This window comes from Adiantum capillus-veneris, chromosome 3 (assembly GCF_014529385.1).
Source record: "Adiantum capillus-veneris isolate H3 chromosome 3, ASM1452938v2, whole genome shotgun sequence".
In the NCBI taxonomy this organism is placed as follows: domain Eukaryota; kingdom Viridiplantae; phylum Streptophyta; class Polypodiopsida; order Polypodiales; family Pteridaceae; genus Adiantum; species Adiantum capillus-veneris.
In genome coordinates, this window is record NC_140933.1 from 174,565,366 (window position 1) to 174,591,500 (window position 26,135).

Genomic DNA, 26,135 nt, shown 5'->3' on the forward strand with positions numbered 1-26,135 from the left:
CCGAAGGCCCCACTCTATGGCGAGAGCGGTCTACTTATGATTGCACAAATCTCGACAATGCTTGGACTTGCCAACGATGTCGACGACGATGAGGGCGACGACGAGACGGGCTGAAATCTGGAAACTCTAAGGGCTGAAATCTGCAAATCTTCTATTTGCTGAATTCTGACTCTATGTCGGTGACGATGTTGATGGCGACGATGCAACGACGACGCGTAGAAAACGCAGATGCTGAAATCTGCGTTTTCCAGGCTGAAACTGTAAACCTTACGGAAACTGACCGTGCGGCGAGGAACTGCTGCGGGAAGGTGAGATCTGCGAGGTTCGGGACTTTATCTACGGTGTCTAAGGGCTGAAAACTGAAAACACTGATGTTCCTTGAGTTTTCGTCGTGGTAAATCTGCAAAACGCTAGGACTGATCTGCAAACCAAAAACGCTAGGGCTGAAATTCTGCTGCCGTCGCCGGTTGCTCTGCAAAATGCAAAACGCAAGGCTGATCTGAGGTTCTGCTGTCGTTGGAATCTGCAAAAGCAAATCGCTGGCTGATCTGGTGATGAAAACGCTAGGTATTGGCTCTGCTCCAAAAACGCTAGGTCTCTTGGGGGGGGGTTCTGCTGAGAAGGTGCCTGTTGAGCGTGGAGCTCCTGCTGCCTCTTCTGCCAATTAGTGCTAGCCTAGGTTTGCTTATATACAAACTTACTCAATTTGCCCTACCTACTTTCCAACAAAAGTCACTTAAAAATAATAAGTGAAAAATGTCAAAAATAGGTAAAATAGGCTAAATGCACTGGAAAATTCCCCTGAAGGATTCTGATGGATTCCGATGGGAATGCTTATGATCATGCTGTGTGCAACCAGAGGATATGCAGCTACACTAAGTGACTAAGCATGCACGGTCTACGAATAGACTCACAAAAGTGCCAAATCACTTCTAATCTAGACTGATGGAACCCTTGTTATGTTGTAGCTTGTCCACGGACACATAGGGTTGGATGTGTCACGTGACACTTTTGGCTTCTCCAAGCGCCCAAAGGCTGTCTTTATATGTACATAAGGCTGGGTCGAGCAGGGATGGCTGAAACCCCACGATTTGGAATGTCGAGGGTCACTTTAATAAATTAAATGTTGTAAGAGGCGGTTCACACGCGGTAAATTGCCTACATGCTAAAATGCAGTACTGTGCAAGAGAGAGTATGCAACTATGACTGGCATGGGCATACACGTCATGCACAAAGGTGCCAGGCTAGGTCCTAATCTAAGACACATGCTTAGACTGTAGCAGAAGAATGTCCACATAACTCAAGTGAAGTGCACACGTGACATCCCCCCCCCCCCCCCCCCCCCAGTTAAAGGTGAGGCACGACTGCCGAACTTCTATCTTGGGATTCTTTCTGTACTTCTGATGCTGAATGCTTTTGATGACGAAGGCTTCTAATACTTGTGGATGCATAAGCCAATCAAAACTCCACCAAACTTGTGGATACTGTGGATGCTGAATGCTTCTGATGTTGAATGCTTTTGGTGCTTGTGGATGCATAAGCCAATGAAAACTCCTGCAAACTTGTGGATACTGCGGATGTAGGTATTGTTGCAATGTAAACACCGACCAACCGAGTTACTAGTAGCCTTACTAGTGCTGAATCGGCCTTGCCAGTAAGTACGCCCACTCGAATCGTCCTGCATGAAAACATTGTGTGTCACAAGACGGGCACCACGTGCCAATAGAAAAGAACAGACTAAATAGACTTTTAGCACTTCAATAACAACTTAACTGAAAGAGAGAGAGAGAGAGAAAGCACAACACGCGACACGGAGTGGCGGAATTCCACCCCAGAGAGTATTGGCCCCAAACCTTGGTGCCCCTTTCGGTATTTCTTTATATTGCATCAACACAGTACAAGCCGGTACTCTAGACTCTGCACCTTCTCCAGGAAGCATGTCAAAGAATGAGCACATGCTCTGATACCGCTGTCACAAAACGGGCACATGTGCCAATAGAAAAGAACAGATTGAACAGACTTTTAACACTTCAATAACAACTGAACTGAAAGAGAGAGAGAGAGAGAGCACGACACGCAACACGGAGTGGCGTATTGGCCCCAAACCTTGGCGCCCCTTTCGGTATTTCTTACTATTGCATCAACACAGTACAAGCCGATACTCCATACTCTGCACCTTCTTCGGAAAGCATGCCAGAGAATGAGCCCATGGCCTCATATTTAAAGTACCTAGGTCCCAAAAGCAGTTTACATGAAAAGCCTTCAAACTCAAAAGCTTCTGGTCCAAAAGCAATGCCAAAAAGCTGTCAGCGTAAATCATGGAATTTTGTACAACTGCCACCTCAACAATCAGAAAGCGCGGAGTGTCCGTACAGCTGCCACGTCATCAGTTTTTTTCGCAAGTCTTTGTGTGTGTGTGTAGGTCCTGCTTTATTTTATTTCTTTTATGTCACTGGGGCCCCATCGGACGGGCTCCCCATAAGTTGGTAGGACTTCTTCTTCTGTCACTTGTTCTTCTTAGGGTTTAGGCCCCTCGACCAAGATCTGCAAGTTGGCTCCATTCTTCAGGGCTTTGACACGTCAGTAGTTTGTGACATTGCAGGTGAAGCTGAAAGGTAAGGGTGCCCGGAGGTATTTCCAATGGTGTAAGGTGCAGCGGAATGAATGTTGTATTTTCTCAAGATTAGTGATCTATATTTGCTCAAGGTTCCTTTTAGTTCTTAGGGAAGGAGAGAGCCTTCCATCTTATGGGGAGTGCTATGATCACGAACAAAGTGAGTGGATATTGTGCGTGCAAGTGAATGAGACTGAGAAAAGGAGAGAAAAGAGATACGACACCCGAGAGGTTGTAAACCCTCCTCCGAAGGCCCCACTCTCATCGGCGAGAGTGGTCTACTTTGATTGCACAAAGGTGTACAATGAGTATGCAATGGACTGATGCAATGGGACTATGCCGATGACGACGACGATGATGACGACGACGACGATGATGGCTGAAATCTGGGATCTTCTATTGGCTGAATTTCGTGGACTGTTTCGGGGCTGAAATGGACTGTTTTACTGCTGTCTTAAGGGCTGAAAATGGTCAAGTTGTCGGGGTCCACGCTGAATGTACTGCACTTCTGGCTGCGTTTTTAGAGAGGTGTCATATGCTGAAAAACGCTGGAACTGCAGGTCTTTTCCTTGCTGAAAATGGCAGCCCTTCTAGCGTTAGTAAATCCCTGTGGTTGCTTGCTGAATTTACTGAAGAAAAACGCTGAATTTGCAGATGATGCTAGCGTTAGTAAATGGCTGAAAACGCTGGAAAAACTCGGCATGGCTGGCGTTAGTAAAAACGCTAAGGGCTGAGGTTTGTGGTCGTGGGAAAAACGCCAGGGACGGTCACTTGCTGGCGATGGGTTGCTGTGGGAGAAAACGCCAAGGATGGGGTGAGGATGGCGATGGTAATCTGCTGGGGGTGTTGAGGGGGGGGGTACTACTGAGAAGTTGCCTGTTGAGCGGGAAGCTCCTGCTGCCTCTTCTGCCTGAAAGTGCTAACTTGGGTTTGCTTATATATTAACTTAGCAAAATTGCCCTACCTACTTTTGTTGGAAAGTCACTTAAAAATAATAAGTGAAAATAACCAAAAATAGGAAAATAGGCTAAATGCATTGGAAAAATCCCCTGACTGAATCTGATGGATTCTGAAGGGAATACTGATGATCATGTTGTGTGCAACCGGAGGATATACATCTCCACTCAGTGACTGGGCATGCACGGTCAACGAATAGACTCACAAAAGTGCCAGATCACTGCTAATCTAGACTTGATTGAACTGACTGAACCCTATTGTGGTGTAGCTTGTCCACGGACACATAGGGTTGGGATGTGTCACGTGACAAATGGTTACTTGTCGACGGAAGTGGATGCACGCTACATGCGAATGCGAATGTGAATCCATAAGGGGGTTAGGGATCCTATCTCCAACTCCTTCCATATCCGCATAAGAGGCAAGTTGTAATAGACTTGGACAGTCCAAGTCAAGAATCTACCACGACAGCACCAAATAACCACTTCAAAACAGTTCACAGTTCACAATTTATTCGACATTGGCCTGACAGAGTTCCGTGCCTAGAGATATTGGCCCCAAAGACTGGCGCCCCTTTCGGTATTTCTTTTTGTATTAATCTGAGTGCGGGCAAGCGCTCACACTCAGACTCTGCGTCCAGATGCTCTGAGTTGTGAGAAGCCCTGCCAGCTTATTTAAAGGTACAAGGGATGCTAAAAGCAAAGCCCCCAAAAGCTGGTAAACTCAAAAGCTTTGAAAATAAAGCAAAGCCTATTTTCTCTTTCTTAGGCTTTAATAAAAAATAAAGCAAAAGGGTTCTCTTTCTTTAATAAAGCAAAAGGCTTCTCTCTCTCGCTGGCCTGCGTGGGAAAACAAAGCATCGCCAAAAGCTGTCAGCGACTGCCTCCGCAAGTTCCGCCGCAAATCGCGGGCTGCCACGTCAGCATTTCCGTACAGTCCCGTGGACTGCACCGCAGAATCCAAACTGGTCTGAACACTACCTGCCACGTCACCATCATCGCGCAATTTCCGGTTTTCAGCCAGACTGTATCATGTGTGTGCATACTATGTCCACCATGCCACGTGTCATTTTTGCAGCCAGGCAGCCCGTCACCTTTTAGGGTTTCCTGCCCCATGTGTGTGGATGTGTACCGGAACGCCATGTCACCAGTTTGTGACATACCCCCCTCTTGAAACATTGTAATCGCCCTCGATTACGCTTGCAAAACAGACAGAGGCCATAAACTGTCTTAGCAGACACTGACTGTTAGTACCTACGTACTAGGAAACACACATCTAGCACATGTACCAATCGACAGTCACATCACAGGACATCACATGACATTCAACATTCTTTCGGATCTTAGACCATGATTTATCAATGTAGCTAGCAATCGCATCTAGATCCAGTCAGGACCTCATCGATGCCCGATTGACTAACCCCTTTTGCAACCATGTCTATTCGAGATCAATTAGACCAAAATGTTGCAATCATTTCGTCTATCAGTTCCTGCACTTAAAAACAAGTCAAGAACAAATCAGTTTCATATTCCGGAATTCCATTTCATAAAGTCATCCAGCAGAACACTGTCAGCTCTCAGTATCCCTGAAGCTCAAAGAGACATCAGTGACTCTAGTATTCAAAAATCGAAGCATCTGTTGACAAAGGAGCGGAGTAACTCCCCTCTTGTGCAAACCCACTGCACCAGATCTCCGGCCAAGCTGAATTCTGGGTTCCATTTGGAGTAGACTATGCTAAACCAAAAGCTGCAAGGTAAAGGTTCACGATCTGAGGAGTATCTGCTAGGTCCTCCTCATCCATCCACTTCGTATCCAATGCAGGATAGTTCTTGAATTTAACCAAGAACCGCCTTCGTACTTTACCCTTATTCTTTGTGTCCTTTTCGCCAAAATCTGTTCAGGAACAAGGATCTCCTCGTTTTCCTCCACGTCGGGTTGCTCATCGGGCTCCCCATCATCAGACACATCACCTTTGAAAGGTTTCAAGAGACTCACATGAAATGCATTGTGAATCCTCCAAGTGTCGAGCAGTTTCAATTGGAAGGAGACATCGTTGATCTTTTCGGAGATCTGGAAAGGTCCATAGTATCGCATACTAAGCTTTGGAAAAAGCCTCTCCTGTCCCTTTTCCTTTCTCAGGCGTGCCTTCTCAAAACGTAAGAGCACCCAATCATCCTCCTTCAATTTCAAATCACGACGATGGTGATCCGCTGCCTTTTTCTGTCTTTCTTGAGATTTCTGCAAAGCCTCGCAGACCTTGGCAAAAGCCATATCTAAGTCGCGTGTATACTCATCCGCTTCAAAAATCTTATCTTTCGTACTTAGGAAGGGTGAAACCTTCGCAGCACCTTCAACAATCTCAAATGGTGCCTTCCCCGTCGAAGAGTGGATCGTGTTATTGTAGGCAAATTCCACCAAAGATAGATACTTTTTCCATTGAGTCTTCTGATCCGAGATGTAAGACTTCAATAAATCTAAAACCACTGAATTGGCAATCTCAGATTGCCCATCGGTCTGCGGGTGGAAAGAAGACGAGAACTGCAACTGCATGCCAATGTTCTCCCAAATTGCCTTCCAAAACAAACTCGTAAATCTAGGGTCCCTGTCGGAGACAATCGTCTCAAGCATGCCATGTAATCTGAAAATCTGGGCCACAAACAGTCTCGAAAAGTGATCTGGCTTGACTGTTTTCTGCACTGGAATGAAATGAGCCTGCTTGCTAAATCTGTCAATAACAATCCAGATACCATCGTGACCACTCTGTGTTCTCGGGAGATCAAAAATGAAATCCATTGCAATACTTTCCCAGGGGCGGGTGGGTATGGGCAAAGGCTGTAACAATCCCTGTGCTTTAGCCTGTCAAACTTGACCTTCTGGCATACCAAGCAACTGCGCACAAACTCTTCCACATCCTTCTTGAGTCTCGGCCAAAAGAAGCATCTCTCTACCCCTTTCATGGTGGTAGCAATGCCGCGGTGACCCGTGAAAGGCGGACAGTGGCATTCAGTCATAACCTTTTCCCTCAATGGCTGTGTAACGCACAACATGGTTTTCCTCATCAAGTAGCCATCCCGAATGGAATATCCCGCTACTGTTTCCCCATCCCGTATCCGTGTGAAAACGTCTGCAAAATCCGGATCTGTGGCCAATTGGTCGACCATATTCTCGAAGCTCCTGTGATGTATCGCGGAATAGCCAAAACCAACGGCTTCCAGGACAAAGCATCTGCCACTAAATTCTTATGTCCCTGAACATGGACAATCTGGAAGGGAAACCGTGACAAGATGTTCGCCCACCGCATCTGCTTTTCCGAAAGCTGCTTCTGTGACAAGAAGTAGCGTAGACTCTAATGGTCTATAAAGACAGTAAAATCCGCTCCGAGTAGGTAGTGCCGCCACTGAGTAAGAGCATGGATAACCGCCAAAAGCTCTTTCTGTCACAAAGTGATGACGTGGCTATTGACAGCATAAACCCTAATTTTATAGAAACCCTAATTTCTGGAAATCCTAACCCTAACTGCTGGCTGAAACCCTAAAGTGGCTGGAAACCCTAAAATCAGGCGCCAAATGCCACGTGGCAGCAGTGTACGGACTTCCGGATTTTTAGGGCTGAAGAAAAGCGACGCAAGTGGTGCTGATTTTCTACGCAAATTCAGCTTTTTCTCTACGCTGAGCCAAGAGAGAGAGATTGATTTGCTTTATTTTACAAAAGCCATAGAGAGAGAGTTTGAGAGAGAGAATCTCTGCTTTTGATTTTTAAGCTTTTGGGGCTCTGCTTTTGGGCATCCCTTGTAATCTTTATATACACCGTGAGGGCCTCACTTCTCAGGGCATCTGGACGTAGAGTCTGAGAGTGAAACCCTAACCGCTCTCTTGTACTTTGACATTGATTTAATACATAAAGAAATACCGAAAGGGGCGCCAGTCTTTGGGGCCAATTCTCTAGGCATAGAACTCCGCCGGGCAAGTGCAAATCTATTGTGATCTGTGAATTGTTTTGAAGTGGTTATTTGGTGCTGTCGAGATTGATTCTTGACTTGGAGTGCCCAAGTCTGCAGTGGTATCAGAGCACGGCCGATTTCTCTTCTACGGGAAATCTGATCCCTAATTTCTTTTTCAGCGGCACCTATGGCTTCACGCAGGGATCAGTCGACTCCCTCTGCATCTGGAGATGCCGGCAGGGATCGCAATGAAGATTCCCGCAGAGAGTATGGCCCGCCTCGGCCTACTCAGGCGGAGTGGCGAGAGATGGAGCGTCGTCAGTTGATCGGCGATGCAACGAAGATGATGCTCAATTTTGCGAAGGATCCAAAATTTGCAAAGTATATGAGCGAGACTTCTTTTCAGGAAGTGCACGAGCAGTGGCAGAAAACCACTACACCACCCCCGAAACCCGCTCTCAAGAAACCTTCTGCTCACAAGAAATAGAAGGAACTACAAGAGGTGGTTGATGCACGGATTGCTCAGCTTTTTGACGCGCAAAAGAAACCCAAAAAACAGGGCAAAAAGTAGAAGAAAGGCACTGACTTCCCGGGTTATTTGGGTCGTCAGTCGACATTTGACAAAGCAAAGAAACAAAAGAAGCATGTTCACTTTGAAGGAGTACCTAGTTCTTCTTCTTCTTCTTCTTCTTCTTCTTCTTCTTCTTCTTCTTCTTCTTACGGTTCTTCTAGCTCTTCAAGTTCGAGCGAAGAAGACAGAAAAGGTAAAAAGCGAAGCAAGAAACAACACTTCGGAAAGGGCAAGAAAAAGGCAAAGAAGGCTAAATCTCGCCCAGAGACTGACAGTTCTATTGAGGACTCGTCTACAGACAGCTCAAATTCCGATGACGGAAACTTTTATGCGAACAAGAAGAAGTTTTATAAAGCCAACCAGTATGACTTTCTGGAAGATAAAAGCAAGAAAGTCCAAAAATTTAAGGAAGGTGGACGCTCGATCAAATTTGATACTTTTTCAGGATGCTCAGATGCTTCGAAGGCTTTGTCTTTTATACAACAGTTTGGCATCGCTTTCGCGGGAGGACGCTATTCAGAGCACTCCAAGATTCGAAGAGCTGCCTCTTACTTTAAGGGGAATGCTCGCACTCGGTGGTCCACAATTCTTTTAAACAAGACTGCGCCAATTAAATGGCTGAAATTTAAGAAGCTTTTTATTTCTTCTTGGTTGACGCAAGAGTATGAACGAGATATACGAGCTGCTTGGAACCATCTTCGGATGACCAAGGAAGATACAATAAATGCTTAGTGCGAAAGATTCTAGAGCTCTTTTCTACCCGCCTCTTCATTCAAGAAGATCTCATTCAGAGAACAGATTGAGCGGTTTACCTTGGGTCTACCTACAGAGATCCGAGATCACTGCTTGGAATAGAAGTCAGCTTCTATTCAGGAGTTGATGAGTCATGCGAAGCGGGGCTTTGCCATTCACTCTGGCAATCTGACCTACCCCACAGATGAGGCCATGACACAACGAGCCGAACAAACTTCTGGGAATGAAAGTAAAAAGAAAAAGAGCAACTTAGAGAAAAAGGATGCATGACCCAAGCTTACTCCTGAGGAGAGAGCTCGATTCAACAGAGAGGGGAAGTGCTTTGGATGAAGGGAACATGGACATATCTCCGCGAAGTGCCCTAAAAAGGCACCGAAAGAACAAAATGATAAAGACGACGACAGGCCTGAGAGTTCGAGAGCAGCTGAGGAACGTGGCAGAAAAGGCAGATAGAGAAGCAGAACTGGTACCACATGGCGTGGGACCTGCACCGAATCAAACGAATGAAAGTACAAACTTTGCCGATTTTTGAGGCAAAGTGAAGGATCAGGAAGCTCTTTTGAAGGAGCCAAGGCCAACTTCTTTTCACTTGGAATTGGCGGCTCGATTTGAAATTACGCCCGACAGACTGACGCCACAGGCGGAGGTAGTTCGACTCGCACCCGGACGAGATGTTGCCATTACACCGAGCATTGGCAAACTTCGTTTGCAATGACAGGGGTGTTCAAGGCACACGAGTGACGTTCTACTCGGAATCCCTTGGTACTACCAGAACTACGCCGTGGTTGACTACCGAGCCAAGAAAGCGACTTTGACAAATGAAGGGCTCAAAGATTGTACTTGATGAACTTCAGTTTCTTTACTCATTCTTTTGGGAGAGAACCGAACAATGGATAAAGGTTGAATATGTTTTAACCTGAACAAAAGAACGCCAAGATTTTTCACCACACTCATGCCGATTGCTTTTTAGAGGGCCTGAAGATCAGACCATTGACTTGATACCTGGAAGCACGTCACCGAACCGGCCACCTTACCGTGTGAGCCGAGCACATAATGAAAAGATTATGAACCCAGTGAAAGACCTCTTGGAAAAGGGTCTTGTCCAGCCTAGTACTTCACCGTATGGCTCTCCACTGTTGTTGGATTTGAAGAAAGACGGATCTTGGAGAATGTGCATCGATTATAGAGCTCTCAACAAAATCACCATCAAGAACAGATTTCCGATTCCTAGGATCAATGATATACTCGACAAGTTACAGGGATCCTCATGCTTCAGCAGGATTGATCTGAAGAGTGGATATCATCAGATCCGAATCGCGCCGGGAGACGTCTACAAGACAGCCTTTTGGACTATTTTTTGGGTTATTTGAGTTTTCGGTGATGCCTTTTGGCTTAACCAATGCTCCTACGACATTTAACCGGATGATGGACAGGATTTTTCGAGAGTATAGGCTATTTGTTGGCACTTTCTTTGATGATATCATTGTTTTCTCCAAGAATGAGGCAGAACACAGAGATCATCTGCTTCAGAGATACACTTTTTTTTGGGACACTTTGAGCAGCAGGAGTGCAAATGGATCTGGCCAAGATAGACACTATCCGTGATTGGCCCGATTTGAAGAATGTCCATGAAGTTGAAAGCTTCTTTGGACTGTGTTCGTACTACAGACGGTTCATTCGAAAGTTTGCAGAGGTTGCTTCCCCTTTGCATATCTTGATACAGAAAGGAGTCCCTTTCTCGTGGGGATCCACAGAGGTGACTTCCTTTCAGACATTGAAAGAGAAATTGACTACCGGACCAGTTTTGACTTTGCCGGACTTGTAGAAGTCATTCGAAGTATATTGTGATGCTTGTGGTCGTAGTATGGGTGCGGTCTTGATGCAAGAAGGCCATGTCATTGCTTACGAGAGCCAATTGTTCTCTAGGTCGGAGATGACAGCACGGATTTATGAGAGAGAGCTTTTGGCGGTTATCCATGCTCTTACTCAGTGGCCGCATTACCTACTCGGAGCGGATTTTACTGTCTTTACAGACCATCAGAGTTTGCGCTACTTCTTGTCACAGAAGCAGCTTTCGGAAAAGCAGATGCGGTGGGCAAACATCTTGTCACAGTTTCACTTCCAGATTGTCCATGTACAGGGACAGAAGAATGTGGTGGCAGATGCTTTGTCTCGAAAGCCGTTGGTTCTGGCTATTTCCCGATACATCATAGGAGCTTCGAGGATATGGTCAACCAGTATGCTACAGATACAGATTTTGCATATATTTTCACACGGATACGGGATGGGGTGACAGTAGCAGGATACTCCATTCAAGAAGGCTACTTGCTGAGAAAAACCATGTTGTGCGTTACACAACCGTTGAGGGAAAAGGTTATGACTGAATGCCACTGTCCACCTTTTACAGGTCACCGTGGCATTGCTACCACCATGAAAGGGGTAGAGAGATATTTCTTTTGGCCGAGACTCAAAAACGATGTGGAAGAGTTTGTGCGTAGTTGCTTAGTATGACAGAAGATCCCACCCGCCCCTTGGAAAGTATTGCAATGGATTTCATTTTTGATCTCCCGAGAACACAGAGTGGTCACCATGGTATCTGGACTGTTATTGACAGATTTAGCAAACAGACTCATTTCATTCCAGTGAAGAAAACAGTAAAGCCGGATCACTTAGCGAGACTGTTTGTGGTCGAGATCTTCAGATTACATGGTATGCCTGAGAGGATTGTCTCCGAAAGAGACCCCAGATTTACGAGTTTGTTTTGGAAGGCAATTTGGGAGAACATTGGCATGCGATTGCAGTTCTCGTCATCGTTCCACCCGCAGACTGATGGGCAATCTGAGATTGCAAATTCAGTGGTTCTAGATTTATTGAAGTCTTATATCTTAGATCAGAAGACTCAATGGGAAAAGTACTTACCTTTGGTGGAATTTGCCTACAATAACACGATACACTCTTCGACGGGGAAGGCGCCATTTGAGATTGTTGAAGGTGCTGCGAAGGTTCCACCCTTCCTAAGCACGAAAGATAAATTTACGCGAGACTTAGATACGGCTTTTGCCAAGGTTCGCGAGACTTTGCAGAAGTCTCAAGAACGACAGAAAAAGACAGCGAATCGCCATTGTCGCAATTTGAAATTGAAAGAATGATTGGGTGCTCTTACGTTTTGAGAAGGCACGACTAAGAAAGAAAAAGGGAAAGGAGAGGCTTTTTCTAAAGCTTAGCATGCGATACTACGGACCTTTCCAGATCACTGAAAAGATAAATGATGTCTCCTTTCGATTGAAATTGCCAGATACTTGGAGGAGTCACAATGCATTTCATGTGAGTCTCTTGAAACCTTTTAAGGGTGATGTGCCTGATGATAGGGAGCCTGAAGAGCAACCCGAAGTGGAAGAAAACGAGGAGATCCTTGTTCCTAAACAGATTTTGGCACATAAGGATACGAAGAATAAAGGTAAAGTCCGAAGGCGGTTCTTGGTTAAGTTCAAGAACTATCCTGCATTGGATGCGAAGTGGATGGAGGAGGAGGACCTAGCAGATACTCCTCAGATTGTGAAACTTTACCTCGATGCTTTTGGTTTAGCATAGTCTACTCCAAATGGAACCTAGAATTCAGGTTGGCCGGAGATCTGGATGCACAAGAGGCGGGTCACTCCGCTCCTTTATCAACAGATGCCTTGATTTAGATACTAGAGTCACTGATGTCTCTTCGAGCTTCAGGGATACTGAAAGCTGACAGTATTCTGCTGTATGACTTTATGAAATGGAATTCCAGATTATGATACTGATTTGTTCTTAAGTTCTTTTAAGTGCAGGAACTGATAGACGAAATGACTGTAGCATTTTGGTATGATTGATCTCGAATAGACATGGTTGCAATAAGGGTTAGTCAATCGGACATCGATGAGGTCCCGATTGGATCTAGATGCGATTGCTAGCTACAATGCCGATAAATCATGGTCTAAGATCCGAATGAATGTTGAATGTCATGTGATGTCCTGTGATGTCCTGTGATGTCGTGTGATGTGACTGTCGAGTTGGTACATGTGCTAGATGTGTGTTCCTAGTACGTAGGTACTAACAATCAGTGTCAACTAAGACGGTTCATGGCCTTTGTCTGTTTTGCAGGCGTAATCGAGGGCGATTACAATGCTTTCAAGAGGGGGGTATGTCACAAAGTGATGACATGGCTACCGAGAGCAGAAACCCTAATCTCTGCCAAAAACCCTAAAACTTGCAAACCCTAATTTATGCCAAAAACCCTAATTTCTGGATGAGAAAAACTATGTTGTGCGTTACACAACCGTTGAGGAAAAAGGTTATGACTGAATGCCACTGTCCACCTTTTACGGGTCACCGTGGCATTGCTACCACCATGAAAGGGGTAGAGAGATACTTCTTTTGGCAGAGACTCAAAAAGGATATGGAAGAGTCTGTGCGCAGTTGCTTAGTATGCCAGAAGGTCAAGTTTGACACGGATAAAGCACAGGGATTGTTATAGCCTTTACCCATACCCACCCGCCACTGGGAAAGGATTGCAATGGATTTCATTTTGATCTCCCGAGAACACAGAATGATCACGATGATTTTTCGATTACATGGCATGTCTGAGACGATTGTCTCCGACAGAGACCGCAGTTCACGTCATCGTTCCACCTGCAGACTCTGACGGGCAATCTGAGATTGCCAATTCAGTGGATTTAGATTTATTGAAGTCTTGTATCTTGGATCAGAAGACTTAATAGAAAAAGTACTTACCTTTGGTGGAATTTGCCTACAATAACACGATACACTCTTCGACGGGGAAGGCGCCATTTGAGATTGTTGAAAGTGCTACGAAGGTTCCACCCTTCCTAAGCACAAAAGATAAGATTTTTGAAGCGGATGAATATACGCGAGACATAGATACGGCTTTTGCCAAGGTTCGCAAGACTTTGCAGAAGTCTCAAGAACGACAGAAAAAGGCAGCGGATCGCCATCGTCGCGACTTGAAATTGAAGGAGGATGATTGGGTGCTCTTACGTTTTGAGAAGGCACGCCTACAAAAGAAAAAAGGAAAGGAGAGGCTTTTTCCAAAGCTTAGTATGCAATACTATGGACCTTTCCAGATTACTAAAAAGATAAATGATGTCTCCTTCCGGTTGAAACTGCCTGATACTTGGAGGATTCACAATGCATTCCATGTGAGTCTCTTGAAACCTTTTATGGGTGATGTGCCTGAGGATGGGGAGCCTGATGAACAACCCGAAGTGGAAGAAAACGAGGAGATCCTTGTTCCTGAACAGATTTTGGCACATAAGGATACGAAGACTAAAGGTAAAGTCCGAAGGCGGTTCTTGGATAAGTTCAAGAACTATCCTGCATTGGATGCGAAGTGGATGGAGGAGCAGGACCTAGCAGATACTCCTCAGATAGTGAAACTTTACCTCGATGCTTTTGGTTTAGCATAGTCTACTCCAAATGGAACCCAGAATTCAACTTGGCCGGAGATCTGGTGCAATAGGATGCACAAGAGGGGAGTCACTCGGCTCCTTTGTCAACAAATGCCTTGATTTAGATACTAGAGTCACTGATGTCTCTTTGAGCTTCAGGGATACTGAAAGCTGACAGTATTCTGCTGTATGACTTTAATGAAATGGAATTCCTGATTATGATACTGATTTGTTCTCGACTTTTTTTAAGTGCAAGAACTGATAGACGAAATGGCTGCAGCATTTTGGTCTGATTGATCTCGAATAGACATGGTTGCAATAGGGGTTAGTCAATCGGACATCGATGAGGTCCCGATTGGACCTAGATGAGATTGTTAGCTACATTGTCGATAAATCATGGTCTAAGATCCGAATGAATGTTGAATGTCATGCGATGTCGTGTGATGTGACTATCGATTTGGTACATGTGCTAGATGTGTGTTCCTAGTACGTAGGTACTAACAGTCAGTGTCTGCTAAGATGGTTTATGGCTTCTGTCGGTTTTGCAAGCGTAATCGCGATCGATTACAATGCTTTCAAGAGGGGGGTATGTCACAAAGTGATGACGTGGCTACCGACAGCAAAAACCCTAATTTCTGCCAAAAACCCTAATTTTACAAAAACCCTAATTTCTGGAAACCCTAACCCTAATTGCTGGCTGAAACCCTAAAGTGGCTGGAAACCCTAAAATCAGGCGCCAAATGCCACATGGCAACACTGTACGGACTTCCGGATTTTTAGGGCTGAAAAAAAGCGACACAAGTGGGGCTGATTTTCTACGCAAATTCAGCTTTTTCTCTACGCTGAGCCGAGAGAGAGAGAGAGAGAGAGAGAGAGAGAGAGAGAGATTGATTTGCTTTATTTTACAAAAGCCACAGAGAGAGTTTGAGAGAGAGAATCTCTGCTTTTGATTTTTTAGCTTTTGGGGCTTTGCTTTTGGGCATCCCTTGTAATCTTTATATACGCAGTGAGGGCCTCACTTCTAAGGGCATCTGGACGCAGAGTCTGAGCGTAAAACCCTAACCGGTCTCTTGTACTTTTGACATTGATTTAATACATAAAGAAATACCGAAAGGGGCACCAGTCTTTGGGGCCAATATCTCTAGGCACGGAACTCCGCCGGGCCAGTGCAAATCTATTGTGATCTGTGAATTGTTTTGAAGTGGTTATTTGGTGCTGTCGAGATTGATTCTTGACTTGGAGTGTCCAAGTTTGTTACACTTTCTCATAAATATGTGTTGTCATTTCCGGCCTTGAGAACAATCGGCTCTCGTGAGCAATGACATGGCCTTCTTGCATTAAGACCGCACCCACCCAGACTACGACCACAAGCATCACAATATACTTCAAATGACTTCTGCAAGTCCGGCAAAGTCAAAACAGGTCCCATAGTCAATTTCTCTTTCAAAGTCTGAAAGGTAGTCACCTCTGTGGGTCCCCACGAGAAAGGGACTCCTTTCTGTTTCAAGATATGCAAAGGGGAAGCAACCTCTGCAAACTTTTGAATGAACCGTGTCACAAGACGAGCACCACGTGCCAATAGAAAAGAACAGACTGAATAGACTTTTAGCACTTCAATAACAACTGAACTCAGAGAGAGAGAGAGAGACGACACGCGACACGGAGTGGCGGAATTCCACCCCAGAGAGTATTGGCCCCAAACCTTGGCGCCCCTTTCGGTATTTCTTTATATTGCATCAACATAGTACAAGCCAGTACTCCAAACTCTGCACCTTCTCAAGGAAGCATGCCAGAGAATGAGCCCTAGCCTCATATTTGAAGGCCCTTGGCCTTAAAAGCAGTTTACATGAAAAGCTTTCTAACTCAAAAGCTTCTGGTCCAAAAAGCAATGCCAAAAGCTGCCAACGTAAATCACTAAAATCTGCCACGTCATCAACAAGCACAAAACGCGGAAATCTCCCTACTACTCTTAGGGTTAAGGTTAGGATTTTTGCAGTTTTAAGGTTTTTGGCAGCAGAATTAGGGTTTGCAGGTTTTAAGGTTAGGGTTTCCACAATTAGGGTTTACAGATCTTAGGGTTTCTGGCAGAAATTAGGGTTTGCACGTTTTAGGGTTAGGGTTTCCAAAATTAGGGTTTCTTGCAAAAATTAGGGTTAGGGTTTTTGCTCTCGGGCAACCACGTCATCACTTTGTGACAGTTTAGGCCCCTCGGCCACATCTGTAAGTTAGCTCCATTTTTTAGGCTTTGACACGTCAGCAGTTTGTTACATCTCCCTTTCTTGAAAGAGAGTAATCGTCCATGATTACAACATATCTGCAAAACAACTCAAGTTAGCTTTCCGAAGGTCATTCTGAGGGACAATCAATTTGCTCTTTTGATCAAGGAGTTAGCTTCTCCTTTCGTCCATATCGGAACTCTTGATATTCCGGCGTAGTAAAATTAGCCATCACACCCAGACCGTACTGATCTTCCACGGGTGTCTTGATGCACTAAAATTACAAACCCAGGCAATCTCATCCAATAAGGAATATTCAGTAATTGGCACATCACAATGCAACACAAATGCTTACATATGCATGTTACAAGACACAACAAATAGCGCCGCTGAGCACTCCCCCGAGACAAACGGTCTGCGGTATGAAGCTACTCAACGACTACTTGGTCACTCCTCCCGCAAATAACCTAAAAAGGTCCGGGCCATGAGCTCAGAGGACTGTACAACCAAACGCTTCCCAGACCGCAATTTGCGTCGCTTGGAGGTTCAAGCATTCAACCAAACGCTCCCCAGGCATCGGCCTGCGTCGTTCCGAGGTTTTCTAGCATACAACGAAACGCTCCCCAAGCATCAGCTTGCGTCGTTCCAAGGTTTTCAAACATACAACGAAACGCTCCCCAGGCATCGGCCTACGTCGTTCCGAGGTTCAAACAATACCAAAACAGTATTTCTCACTTCTCCACCCGGGAGTAAAATCACCAATTATTGAAACCAGTATCAAACCAGAGTAAAACAATTCAAATCGGCACCAAAACAGGTTCAAAACAGATACCATCCATTTCAAACAAATTCCAAACAGGATCACCAAACAAGATCAAACAGAACTCAAACTTAAAAAGCAATCTCGACATCAGTCAAGCTCAAAAAGTCGATTGACTTTCCATCCTGAAACCTGCACCAAAAATTAGGGTAAAGTTCCTTCCATGAGGTCGTAGGCGAGCACAGCATGGTCCGCCAGCTCTTGGACAAACAGTGTTGCTTTGGCGGCGATGGTAGTCCCAAGATAGCAATCGCGTTAAATCTCCAAGGTCATCTGCTCATGAAGAGACATCTACTGAGAGATGTCGAGAAATTTCAAGATATAATCTGCTAGGGTTTCCATGGCAAGCATTTCAGGATACCCCAATCTGCCAGAAGTTGCACTCCAAAGGAAGATGTCAGAAACCATGTAACTTCGGGCAATTTATTTATTTTTTCCTTGAAAGCTTGCCGAGTCCTTGGAAGTGTGCAGCTTGGTAGCTATAGACATCTGCATGGTACTGTCTCTGAGAAAAACAGTGATTGGATCCTTCTCTTGCAAGTGATCTTAATTGGCTTATGCCCTGTAAGACATGAGCGGTGAAGACGGGAGCGCGCCCGATGCGCGATGAAGTAAGGGTGGGAGTGGCTAATAAGTCCGGGTTGGAGGGCGAAGATGCCTCAAATAAAATTCCAATAGCTCTGCCTGCTCTTTTGTAGGACCGGTATGCTTTCAGAAAATCACACGCACACGCCTGATGCTCTGATACCACTGTCACAAGGCGGGCACCACGTGCCAATAGAAAAGAACAGACTGAACAGACTTTTAGCACTTCAATAACAACTGAACTGAGAGAGAGAGAGAGAGAGAGAGAGACGACACGTGACACGGAGTGGCGGAATTCCACCCAAGAGAATATTGGCCCCAAACCTTGGTTCCCCTTTCGGTATTTCTTTATATTGCATCAACATAGTACAAGCCGGTACTCCAAACTCTGCACTTTCTCCAGGAAGCATGCCAGAAAATGAGCCCTAGCCTCATATTTAAAGGCCCTTGGCCTAAAAAGCAGTTTGCATGAAAAGCTTTCAAACTCAAAAGCTTCTGGTCCAAAAAGCAATGTCAAAAGCTGCCAACGTGAATCACGAAAATCTATGCAACCTGCCACGTCATCAGCCAACACAAAACGTGGAAATCTCCTTGCTGCCCTTAGGTTTAGGGTTACGGTTTTTGCAATTTTAGGGTTTTTGGCAACAGAAATAGGGTTTGCAGGTTTTAGGGTTAGGGTTTCCAAAATTAAGGTTTGCAGGTTTTAGGGTTTCTGGCAGAAATTAGGGTTAGGGTTTTTGCTCTCGAGCAGCCACGTCATAACTTTGTGACAGTTTAGGCCCCTCGGCCACATCTGTAAGTTAGCTCCATTCTTTAGGCTTTGACACATCAACAGTTTGTTACAAACCGCCTGTAGTACGAACATAGTCCCAAGAAGCTTCTAACTTCATGGGCATTCTTCAAATCGGGCCAATCACAGATAGTCTCTATCTTGGCCAGATCCATTTGCACTCCTACTGCTGACACAATGTGTCCCAAAAAGTGCATCTCTGGGAGAAAAAAATCACTTTTCCTTGCATTAATCACTAATTTATGATCTCATAATGCCTGAAAGACCTGAAGCAGATGATCTTTATGTTCTGCCTCATTCTTGGAGAAAACAATGATATCATCAAAGAAAGTGCCAACAAATAGCCTGTACTCTTGAAAACTCCTGTCCATCATCCGGTTAAATGTAGCAGGAGCATTGGTTAAGCCAAAAGGCATCACCAAAAACTCAAATAACCCAAAAGTCGTCCGAAAGGCTGTCTTGTAGACATCTCCCGACACCATTCTGATCTGATGATATCCACTCTTCAAATCAATCCTGCTAAAACACGAGGATCCCTGTAATCTGTCGAGAGTATCATCGATCCTAGGAATCGAAAATCTGTTCTTGATGGTGATTTTGTTGAGGGCTCTATAATCGATGCACATTCTCCAAGATCCGTCTTTCTTCAAAACCAACAACACTAGAGAGCAATACGGTGAAGTACTAGGCTGGACAAGATATTTTTCCGAGAGGTCTTTCACTTGGTAAATAATCTCTTCATTTTGTGCTCGGCCCACACAGTAAGGTGGCAGATTCGGTGGTGTGCTTCCAGGTATCAGATCAATGGTATGAACTTCAAGACGAGCACGTGGTAACTCGCCTAGCAGGCCCTCTAAGAAGCAATCGGCATGAGTGGAGAAAATCTTGGCGTTTTTTATCAAGTTCAGACATATTTGTCCTATCCTCATCACTCAACTCTTTCATAAAGATCAAGTAAAAAAACAAACTGGATTTCATTAATTTTGAAATGGCCGAAGCCGATATAATAGGGACAGACTCGCCCTTAAGTTTAATGTCAAGTACAATGGTTCTGCCCTTCTCTGTAGTCAATGTCGCTTTTCTCGCCCTATAGTCGACCACGGCGTTGTTCTTGTGGTACCAGGGAATTCCCAAGAGAACATCACAACCTTCCAAAGGCATTATGTAAAAGTCATCATGCCCCAAATACCCCTGACAATGCAACCGAAGTTTGCCAATGACACGTGCAATGGCTACGTCCCTGTCGGGTGCCGCTAGAACTGCCTCCGCAAGTGGTCCCATCCGATCAAGAGTGATCTCGAGCCGCGCCGCTAATTCCTGTGAAATGAAGTTGGCCTTGGCTCCTCCATCAAAGAAGATCAGGGCTTCTTGGTCTTTCACTTTGCCCCAAGCTCGGCAAAGTTCTATACTCTCGTCCAACGTGCTGAGATCGGTACCCATGCAATCTGGAACCAGTCTTGTTTTCATCTTGCCTTTTCTTCCACGTTCCTCAGTTGCTCTCGAACTCTCAGGCCTTTCATTGTCCTTGTCCTTATGTTCTTTCTGTGCCTTTTTAGGGCACTTCGCGAAGATATGTCCAGTTTCCCCGCATCCAAAGCACTTCCCCTCCCTGATGAAGCGGGCTCTCTCCTGAGGAGTAAGCTTGGGTCGTGCATCTTTCTTTTCGGAGTTGCTCTTTCTCTTTCTACTTTCATTTGTCGAAGTCTATTCAGCTCTTTGTGTCATGATCTCATCGATGGGGTAAGTCAGACTGCCAAAGTGGATGGCAAAACCCCGTTTCGCATGACTCATTAACTCCTGAATAGAAGTTGACTTCTTTTCCAAGCAGGGATCTCCGAACTCTGTAGGAAGACCCAAGGTAAACCGCTCAATCTGCTCCTTGAACGAGATCTTCTTAAATGAAGAGGCGGGTAGAAAAGAGCTCCACAATTTCTCGCAATAAGCGTCCACTGTATCTTTCTTGGTCAACCGAAGATGGTTCCAAGCAGTTCGGATATCAGTTCGTACTCTCAAGTCAACCAAGAAGAAATAAAAAGCCTCTTGAATTTCATCCATTTAACTGGCGCAGTCTTGCTTAATAAAAGCGTGGACCACCAAGTTCGAGCGTTCCCCTTACAGTAAGAGGCAGCTCTCCGAATCTTAGAGTGCTTTGAGTAACGTCCTTCCGCGAAAGCGATATCAAATTGCTGTACAAAAGACAAAGCCTTCGAAGCATCTCTATATCCCGAAAACGTGTCAAATTTAATTGACTATCCACCTTCCGTAAACTCTCGGACTTTCTTGCTTTTGTCTTCGAGAAAGTCATACTGGTTGGCTTTGTAAAAATTCTTCTTCTTTGCATAAAAGTTGCTCTCATCAGAGTCGGGACTGTCTGTAGACGAGTCCTCTGTAAAACTATCACTCACGGGGCAAGATTTAGACTTCTTTGCCTTTTTCTTGCCCTTTCCGAAGCGTTGCTTCCTGCATTGCTTTTTGCCTTTTCGGTCTTCTTCGCTCGAGTCAGATGAGCTAGAAGAGCTGGTAGAAGAAGAAGAAGAAGAAGAACTGGGTATTCCTTCGAATCGAACACGCTTCTTCTGTTTCTTTGCCTTTTCAAAAGTCGTCTGACGACCCAAATAGCGCGGGAAGTCGGTGCCTTTCTTCTTGTCACGTGACACATCCAACCCTATGTGTCCGTGGACAAGCTCCAGCATGACCAGGGTTCAGTTCAATCAAGTCAATCTAGATTTAGAAGTGTTCTGGCACTTTTGTGAGTCTGTTCGCAGACTGTGCATGCCCAGTCACTTAGTGTAGATGCATATCCTTTGGTTGCACACAGCATGATCATAAGCATTCCCATCAAAATCCTTCAGGGGAATTTTCCAGTGCATTTAGCCTATTTTTGACATTTTTCACTTATTATTTTTAAGTGACTTTTGTTGGAAAGTAGGTAGGGCAAATTGAGTAAGTTTGTATATAAGCAAACCTAGGCTAGCACTAATTGGCAGAAGAGGCAGTAGGAGCACCTTGCTCAACAGGCAACTTCTCAGCAAGACCCCCCCTCGGCAGGAGACTTAGCGTTTTCAGCCAAGGCCAGCCAACGTTTTTCTCCATTGCAGATCAGCCCCAGCGTTTTGCATTGCAGACCAACATGGCGACAGCAAGACACAGCAGAAGCCTAGCATTTTTGCAGAAGCACAGAATTCAGCCCTAGCGTTTTTTATTTGCAGACCAACCTCAGCGTTTTACAGAATACCGCGACGGAACCTCAAGCAACACCAGCGTTTTCAGTTTTCAGCCTTTAGACATCGTAGAAGAAGTCCCGAACCTCGCAGATCTCACCTTCCCGCAGCAATTCCTCGCCGAGTCGCCGCACGGTCAGTTTCCGCAAGGTTTACAGTTTCAGCCCGGAAAACGCAGATTTTAGCATGTGCGTTTTAGCACGTCGTCGTCGCATCGTCACCATCGACATCGTCTCCGACATAGAGTCAGAATTCAGTAGATAAAGATTTGCAGATTTCAGCCCTTAGCGTTTTCAGTTTTCAGCCCATCTTCTCGTCGTCAACATCGTCGGCAAGTCCAAGCATTGTAGAGATTTGTGCAATCAATAGTAGACCGCTCTTGCCATAGAGAGTGGGGCCTTCGGAGGAGGGTTTTACAACGTCTACGGTGTCGTATTCTCTTCTCTATCTCTCAGTCTCATGCACTTTCACGCACAGTGTCCATTCACTTTGTTTATGATCATTGCACTCTCTCATTAAGAACGGAAGGCTCTCCCTTCCAAAGGAACCTTGAGCACATTATGGAGCACTCATCTTGAGCAAAGTTCAAACATTCATTCCGCTGCACCTTACACTTTGGCTTTTTGCCGTGCTTTTCAGCTTTGTTTTGCGCGTCAAAAAGCTGAGCAAGTTGTGCATCCACCCCCTCTTCTAATTCCTTCTCTCTATACTTCTTGGGAATAGGAGGTTTCTTGAGAACTGATTTTGGGGGTGGTGTTGTGGTTTTCTGCCACTGCATGTGCACCTCCTCCAGAGAGGTCTTGCTCATATAATTTGCCATTTTCGGGTCCTTGGCAAAATTAAGCATCATCTTTGTTGCATCGTCGATCAATTGTCGGCGCTCTCTCTCAATGCTCCTCCTGAGTAGGCCGAGGCGGGCCATACTCCTCGCGCGAATCTTCGTTGTGATCCCTTCCCGCATCTCCGGATGCAGAGGGAGTCGATTGATGCTTGCCTGAAGCCATAGGTGCCGCGGAAAAAAAATTGGGATCAGATTTCCCATAGAAGAGAAATCGGCCGTGCTCTGATACCATTGTAACAGACTTGGAAACTCCAAGTCAAGAATCTACCACAACGCACCAAATAACCACTTCAAAACAGTTCATAGTTCACAATTTCTTCGACACTGGCCCGACAGAGTTCCGTGCCTAAGACTCTGCATCCAGATGCTCTGAGTTGTGAGAAGCCCTACCAGCTTATTTAAAGGTACAAGGGATGCTAAAAGCAAAGCCCCCAAAAGCTGGTAAACTCAAAAGCTTTGAAAATAAAGCAAAGCCTATTTTCTCTATAAAGCAAAAGAGTTCTTTGTCTTTAATACAGCAAAAGGCTTCTCTCTCTGGCTGGCCTACATGGGAAAATAAAGCATCGCCAAAAGCTGTTAGCGACTGCCTCCGCAATTTCCGTAGCAAATCGCGGGCTGCCACGTCAACATTTCCGTACAGTCCCGTGGACTGCGCCGCTGAATCTGGACTGGTCCGTACACTGTCTGCCACATCAGCATCATCGCGCAATTTCCAGTTTTCAACCAAACTGCGTCGTGTGTATATTGTGTCGATCATGCCACGCGTCATTTCTGCAACTAGCCAGCCCGTCACCTTTTAGCGTTTCCTGCCGGGTGTGTGTGGATGTGTATTGGCACGCCACGTCACCAGTTTGTGACACAAGTAGGTCTTGGTACTCAAGATCTGGGTTTTCGTGTATCCGATGTTGACCTTCCTTCATAGAAGATGGGAGCTGGTATTGGATGCTTGATATTGAGGGTTCTTGGTGGTTCTTCGTTCTCCTTGTGTTCTTTATTCTTGGTATCCTTGGGATACTTGGGTACTTGGGGTTCTTCCCTTGAGTTCGCGAAGCCGAAGCACGCACAAAGCTCTCATCCCAATGTCAGGTGCAGCAAAAGTGTTTTAAGGATTTTGGCTCAGATCTAGTACTCCGCACAAACACAAGGGACGCTTTACTTCACGAACTGAACTGGATGAAAGAGAGAGAGAGAGAGAGAGAGAGAGAGAGAGAGAGAGAGAGAGAGGACACGGTATGTCAGGTCCCGAACCCTCAAGGACCCCCTTCCAATATTGCCAGAGCAAGTACTTTCTTTATTCTTGCACAATGCTAATACAATGACTAAATGTTGAGATGATGCTAATGGGTATTGATGCTAGGCACTACTGAGATACTCAAGGATACTGCAGGTACTGAGGTACTGTGGGGTACTTTTAAGTACTGAAGGTATTCATGGGTGCTAAGGTACCGATGAGTTCTATGTCCACGACGATGACGATGACGATGAGGTACTAATGGGGTACTGTGTTCACGACAATGACGATGATGACGAGTAACTGATGGGTTCTATGTCGACGACGATGACGACGACGACGAGGTACTGATGGGTTCTATGTCAACGACGATGACGACGACGACGAGGTACTAATGGGTTCTATGTCAACGACAACGAGGTACTGATCGGTTCTATGAGTCCTTATGCTGAGCTAGGCCAGAGCCAAGCCAGAGCACAAGGGATACTAGGTGCTTGGGTACTATGTTGATGACGACGACGACAACAACGAGGCTATGGCTGAATGCCGAAAGGACTAGCAAGGTCGATGGCTAGAATCTGCAACCATGATGAGGCTACGGACTGAATGCTGTCGCTAAAGACGACAACGGTTGAAATCTGTTGGCTGTTTTGGCTGACAACGCTTATGATCAAGGGCTGAAACACTGATCACAAACGCTGGTTCATGCTGAGAAAACGCTGGAGATCTGCTGGGTCCTGCGGGTCCCCTTTGGATGCAAAAATGCACAAGAAGGTGAGCTCTCCTCGATGAAAACGGTCGCAAATCACCCTATTTCTGCCTGAAAAACAGCATCTTGATCAGCACCTTTCTCACGCTCTCTAACGCACCCCATGCATTGACAAGCCTAGCCTCTTGGACCATGCCAAAAATGCAGCAGAAGGGATGAAGGCACACGAGCATGGGTGGAGGAGAGAGGTGGGAAGGAAATGGTTTAAAGGCAGCCATCCAGACAAGATCCACTATAAGTCAACGAGTGCTAGCTCAGTTGGTAGAGCAAGAGTCTCTTGTGTCTTAAGGTCTCGGGTTCACACCCTTTTGACAGCTCGTGTGACATCAAGCCCTTAGGGGCTGTTCCCCTAATCCATATAATGGGTTGGCGAACCCTATCCAGCCAGGAAGACTCACCTTAAGAGCCGGGCTGCAGTTTCAAAGTTCTAGGTAATTCTCTATATAATAAAAAAAGGGATCCACTACATCCTGACCCTGAGACCTCTACTTTCTACTTCTATGATACTATTGACAGACTTTGACAATTTGCGCTCAGGATTATGACGGTTAAGTTGTTGTGAACTTGTCATATGCTACACATATGCTGGCACCCATGTATTGCACAATGGGTGAGGAGATGTATGCATTCTTTCTGTATCGCATGCTTCCCATTTGTGAAACTCATTTGGTTCATAGGTGATTGACTAAGCCATAACAGAAATAATATAGCTGCATGAAAATCACAATGCGCTTATGTCCACCTCAAAGAAAGTGCAAGAAGCTTACATGAGAATTCTGCTTTCTGCCAATTGTGTGCGAAGGTGAAGGTGCAGATGAAGAAGGGAGGTCTACAGGGGACGGGACCCCTTGTTGCCCTTGTGAAGCACGAACCTCCATCTCCACCTGTTGCTGCTCTTGTTGTTGTTGCTGCTGCTGCTGGCCCTCTTCTGATCTAGTTGGGCTTGTGCGCTTGCGGGAAGCCGCCATGCTCTTCCTTGCCATCCTGGCCTCTGCTTTCGTATTCCTTGCATTTGTGTGTGTATGTATCAACGTATTTATAAAGGGAGGGGAAGATTAATCGAGTAGTCTAGTAAGAGCTTACTGCTTTGTAGGCATGGTCACACTATGGGAGACGGGGTTCACACTCGAGTCTCACATTTCCTCGTCATAAAGATGGAAACTAAGACTGGTTACACACCGGCATCGCAACTTGCATGCCTATCTAAATTATGGTGGTCCGTCTTCGCATGGCAGGCAGGTCGTAGCATGCTAGTGTTTCACACTGTAATGAAAAAGGCTAGGAAAAATGAATGAGGACTTTGGATACATGCTCTAATTGGCTATTAACAACATAGCGCAAAGAACGCCATGTTTAGGAGAGCTTTACAAGTTTGTTGCATTATGGTCTATATGG

At 45.4% G+C, this 26,135-nt stretch overlaps 1 protein-coding gene across 3 annotated transcripts in view; it reads right to left on the reverse strand.

The window, feature by feature from the left end:
• The window catches only part of LOC147462216 (uncharacterized), a 38,648-nt gene extending 12,821 nt beyond the window's left edge, over window positions 1-25,827 (reverse strand). For all 3 annotated transcript variants that reach the window (XR_015187693.1, XR_015187692.1, XM_086509623.1), the window contains exon 1: window positions 25,508-25,827. Coding sequence is in view for 1 of the 3 variants with exons in the window: in XM_086509623.1 (XP_086365749.1) it covers window positions 25,508-25,723 (216 nt within the window). In the remaining 2 variants the exon portion in view is untranslated. The remainder of the gene's footprint in view (window positions 1-25,507) is intronic.
• Between the last annotated feature and the right edge of the window lie 308 nt (window positions 25,828-26,135).